The sequence below is a fragment of the Glycine soja genome, chromosome 9, assembly GCF_004193775.1.
Source record: "Glycine soja cultivar W05 chromosome 9, ASM419377v2, whole genome shotgun sequence".
NCBI lineage: Eukaryota > Viridiplantae > Streptophyta > Magnoliopsida > Fabales > Fabaceae > Glycine > Glycine soja.
This window is the reverse complement of record NC_041010.1, coordinates 45,785,390-45,790,279: the sequence shown is the minus strand read 5'-3', so window position 1 is coordinate 45,790,279 and position 4,890 is coordinate 45,785,390. Positions and strand designations below refer to the sequence as shown.

The following is a 4,890-nucleotide window of genomic DNA, read 5'->3' as shown; positions in this document are numbered from 1 at the left end:
AAAAAGAAAGAGAGATAAAAGTTAGAGTAAAAAAAGGCGAAAGAAAAGAATTAAAAAGAAGACAGAACAGTTAGAAAGAGAGAAAAATTTTGAGGAATTTTATTTAAGAGATGTTGAGTTGTGGTAAAGGAAAACCTTCTTTTAACACAAGTAATAGATTAAATTATGTTAGTTATGGTAGTAGACAGTGGCAAGCAAAGAATCAAATAATAAACATTTGACATCATTCTATTCTGCAAATTACTCACACAACCTTCCATTTGCATTCAAACCCATTTTTATATATCATTGAAGCTTAATTATCTAATGTTATAGCTTTGTATCTTGTAGGCGCTAATATTAGATTTCATACTAAAACCAATTGACAAAGAGAACTAAGACGGGCTATAGGCTTTGATACAGATTTTATCTTAAAACCAATTAGTATTAAGTAAAGTTGTCCAATAAATATATAAGCTGCACCCCAAAAACTGAGGTAGGTGATATGGGACTTCCTAACGGCTAGAACAAATTGTCAGTTTTCTAACGAGTGAAGGTCGCAACAAAATGGCTCGATCGAAAGATTTTGAGAATACTCCAGATCTTTTATGAGTAGAAAACTAGTTAAAAATCTCTAACAGAAACACTGGCAAATTAAGTTTGGCATAATTGATAGATAACAGAAAGATTATGATCAGAACACATAACTGATCCACTAGTTAATTTTGTGACAGATGATGAGGTGACGCAAGTGCCATAAGTGGTAATTTTTTGTGAACAGACAATCCAGTAGTTTCAGACAAATCCAATGCCTTTTCCCCCAAAAGTCCACCAGGAACTGCCCAATCAAATTGGTGCACAATGTTTGCAAGGACCAACTCATTCAGAAGCATGGCAAATGCTATTCCAGGACACCCCCTCCTTCCAGCTCCAAAAGGGATAAATTGAAAATCATGTCCTTTGATATCAATTGAACTGTTCAAGTGTCTCTCTGGTTGAAACTCCAGAGGCTGATCCCAATATGAAGGATCCACCGAAATCGCCCACGCGTTAACTAGTACTTGTGTGCCAGCTGCAATGTCATAACCCATCACTTTGGTGTCTTGCATTGATTCCCTTGGAATCAATACGGGAGTTGCAGGATGTAATCTCAGAGTTTCTTTGATGACTGCTTTTAAGTATGGCATGTCATTCAAATCGTCTTCGGTTATGTGAGTTCGGTCCTCTTCCCCGGTGGCCACCACGCTTCTCACCTCATCTTGTAGTTTTTGCATCGCATTTGGGTGTCTCAAGAGTTCTGTCATAGCCCACTCTATGACTGCAAGGATGGTATCGGTTCCTGCAGCTAACATATCCTGAATTGAATCAAACAAACATCAATCGTTAATATATATTCAAGTATATCGATCATATGCTAGCATATTGATGTTGCTTTACTACAAATATTTCCCAGATTATGACAGTTTAATTTGTGGAGCAAGCAAGCTAGGGTATATAGCTAGGTTAGGGAGAATATAATATATAGTAAATACTTATAAAATATGTGAATTTGTTAACCGTATATATCATCCTATAAACTTATAAATCAATCTATCAAAATATTTGTAATTACTCCGACACACACAAGTTTTTCAATTTATAGAAGATTTCTTATGCTAAAGTTGGCCGATCAGATTACTCCGACACAGATTGATGGTTTTCACCCTTAACTAGTATTAAAATCTATCCGAATTTTAACTAATAAAGAACAGTGTTAAAAAATGAGTACGAGAGAATATATTACTAACACTTGATAAAAAATAAACTAAGAGATCAACAATATACATACATAGGTAGAAACAATATGAAGATAGATCTTCTTACCATGATCAAACTCTTCACGAATGTTTGATCATTCTGGAAATCTGTGGCCTGAATGGACAGCAAAATGTCCACAAAATCATTCCCATAATGCTTATCATCACGGCCTCTCTTACTAACATGCTCCTCAACAACTCGATCATAAAATTCATCAAGCTTTTTAGCCACTCTCTCTGCTCTACCATAGACCCCATTAACTCTTCCCAACCAATGAAGCCAAGGTATATAGTCCCCCAAAACTGAAGCCCCCAACAACTCTTCCATCTCGCTTATTGGCCCCCTAACCTCACTCTCATCACATCTCCTTCCAATAACACACCTACACACTATATCATTAGTAACTTGAGTCAACAAATTGGTCAAGTTCAGTACTTTCATTAAGGAGGCAGAAGAACAACAACTTAGCCTAACTTTCTCTATCATTGCCACAAGTTCCTCTTCCCTCACTTCACGAAAAGATTGAACCTTTTTGGGACTCAGAAGATGCAAGACAGAGATACTCTTCACTTGCCTCCAATAGGGTCCATATGGAGCAGATGCAACACCTCTGAAACCATACAAGAAAATCTCATACATCTTAAGCTTTGGTCTGTTGGAGAAAACGTGGTCTTGTGTTTTCAGAACCTCACGCGCCGCTTCGGCGTTTGAGATAACAAGAACTGGAACCTTTCCAAAGTGAAGTAGCATTAAAGGGCCATAGGTTTGAGCCAAGGATTGGAGAGTGCGGTGTGTGAGGGTGCCAAATTGGTACAAATTTCCTATTATTGGAAGCTTTGGAGGAGAAGGGGGTGAGTTTTTTTTTGCTAAATTACTTTTGGTATTCAATTTTGATAATAAAAGACTAGCTATGGTGGTGAACAATGCTAGCATAAATAGGAAGAACCACAAGGAAGTGGTTCCATTTAGAAAATTCGACATTGACTTCTGCATGTGCTTCAAGATTGTGATGTTGAGTAATAATATTACGTGTTGGTTCACGACCTCATGCATGTAATATATAAATTCTACTTTCTGAGAATGAGAATGGAAGAGAGAAAGCAAAAGAAAGGGAGAAAAACAAAGCAATACGACAAATAATATGCTAAAAAATGAAGAAAGACAAAAACAATGTAGGAAAAGCTAATTTCATTCACGAGACTCTCTAGGGAAACTGTACGGCAGAACTCAAGATTTGATGGGTCGTTTTGTAGCGTTGCGGAGAAACCGAGGATCATTAGGAACGTAAAAAGTGTATATTTCTTCTTTTGTAGCCTCTGCTTGCTTTTGAGTTACAATCTCCATCTTCTAAGTTTCTTCAGTGTCACCGCTAGAGGGACCAATCTTTTCCATCGCTGTGACATGATAAGATTATAACTTTTTTCTTTGAGTATCTGGTAATCTATTTGATTTTTTTCTCTTGTTTATGAAAAAAAAATATCTATAGAAAGAAATTAATTCATTAAATAAATTTTAGAATATTTTTTTTTAGGTTTTTGAGTTTATTCTGATTATTAGATTTATCATTATTTTTTGTTAAAAGTTTTTTTTGTTGAAAGTTGAATACTAGGAAAAAAAATTCTTAATAACTTTTTTTTTCAAAAATTATTATTTTTAATGGTATTTGAGAGAGAGAAAAAAATTCTTTTGTTTTTTTTATGGAAGTAAAATCTAAAAATCTAAATTGGATTCTATCATTAGAATAAAAAATAATAAAATTTTTACATCTTATGTGACATTATGAGATAAAAAAATTTAAAATTAATTTTTACACTAAAAATACTCTTAGTACTTTAAAGGAGTAGTCATTAAATTTCGATCAAAAAGATATTGTGATTAAAAAAAATAACACTTTGACATCTTATGATCAAGCTATATTTTCTACCCATTAAGTGTTTTTCTATATACGACTTCTCACAACCAACTCGATCATTCTTTGACTTTTTTCTTTCCACTCTTAAAACACTCTTTTTTCACTGCTCTCGAACGCTTTCTCCCTTCTAATGGAATTTGATTTTTTTAAGGGGACAAAATGTCTAGAATCATTGCCTTAATTTCTGTTAATTAATTTAGACTTGTGGAAAATTAAAGGAAAATTCAATAAAATTGTAGGTGTGATGAGTTTATTACAATCTGATTAATATATATGAAATGTCAAGGAATAATTTAAGATGATGTAAATTGGATCAAGTATGACTATAACCTATAATGGTTACTTGGTTAGTATGTGTGCTTCTATATATATTCAATAAAGTTGCGTGGAGACAAATTGGCAAAGTTTATTATTATATATAGGAAAAACTCATCAAATTGTTAATGTCTTGTTTCATTAGAGTGCTAGCATGTTATATCAGTAGGTGGAAAGGGAACTTTTGTAGTTGATCATGTTCTTCTCAATTTATATCAAGTTTTTGGAGGGTGATAGAGGAAATGTTACAAAAACAATTCATTCTTAAGAATTAGGCATATGCTCTCTGCTGCAACATTCACGTAGTCCAGCGAAGGCTGCAGCATCCAATCATAGGATAGAAATATAAATTCATTCGATGCGTCAGAGAGATAGAGAGAGAAAACAACTGAATATGGTTTGACTTGTTAGACAGAAACCAGTGAACATTTTTTTCTCTTAAGTTTTAATCCTAACCATTGCCTTATTCCGAGGGTCACAGTTGCAACACTGAAGTTAGTTGTATCGGTGGTATATAGAAATTTGGGATCAGTGGTCAACCTGTTCAAGTAGTCATTATAACACATGTAATTTTTACTTAACATTCTTTTTCTAATAATTATTAAAAATATTATTAAAAACCTTTGTCAATATTTAAAAAATATTATCAAATATGAATAAATATTATTAATATATTTTTGTGACATTTTATCAAATACTGTATATAGTTTATCTCTCTAATATTTAATAAAATGTCACAAAAACATATTAGAATATTTATTCATATTTGATAATATTTTAAAAAATATTACTAAAGATCATATGTGTAATAATGTGAAACATTAGGTTATTTGTTGAACTAGCAAGTTATTTTATTATTTTTAATTAAAATGTAATTTTTATTCTCT

The 4,890-nt window shown here is 32.8% G+C and overlaps 1 protein-coding gene across 1 annotated transcript; it reads right to left on the bottom strand.

The window, feature by feature from the left end:
- Nucleotides 1-563: 563 nt before the first annotated feature.
- On the bottom strand, nt 564-2,847 carry LOC114367265 (cytochrome P450 71A26-like). The gene is made up of 2 exons (XM_028324412.1): nt 1,843-2,847; nt 564-1,334 (listed from the first exon to the last, which is right to left on the bottom strand). Exons 1-2 carry the CDS (start codon nt 2,827-2,829, stop codon nt 699-701), a joined length of 1,623 nt encoding a protein of 540 aa, XP_028180213.1. The 5' UTR covers nt 2,830-2,847; the 3' UTR covers nt 564-698.
- Between the last annotated feature and the right edge of the window lie 2,043 nt (nt 2,848-4,890).

Coding starts and splice junctions, on each gene's coding strand:
- LOC114367265 (XM_028324412.1), bottom strand. CDS start 2,829: ATGCATGAGGTCGTGAACCAACACGTAATATTATTACTCAACATCACA. Junction 1,335..1,842: donor TCGTGAAGAGTTTGATCATG/GTAAGAAGATCT, acceptor GATTCAATTCAG/GATATGTTAGCTGCAGGAAC.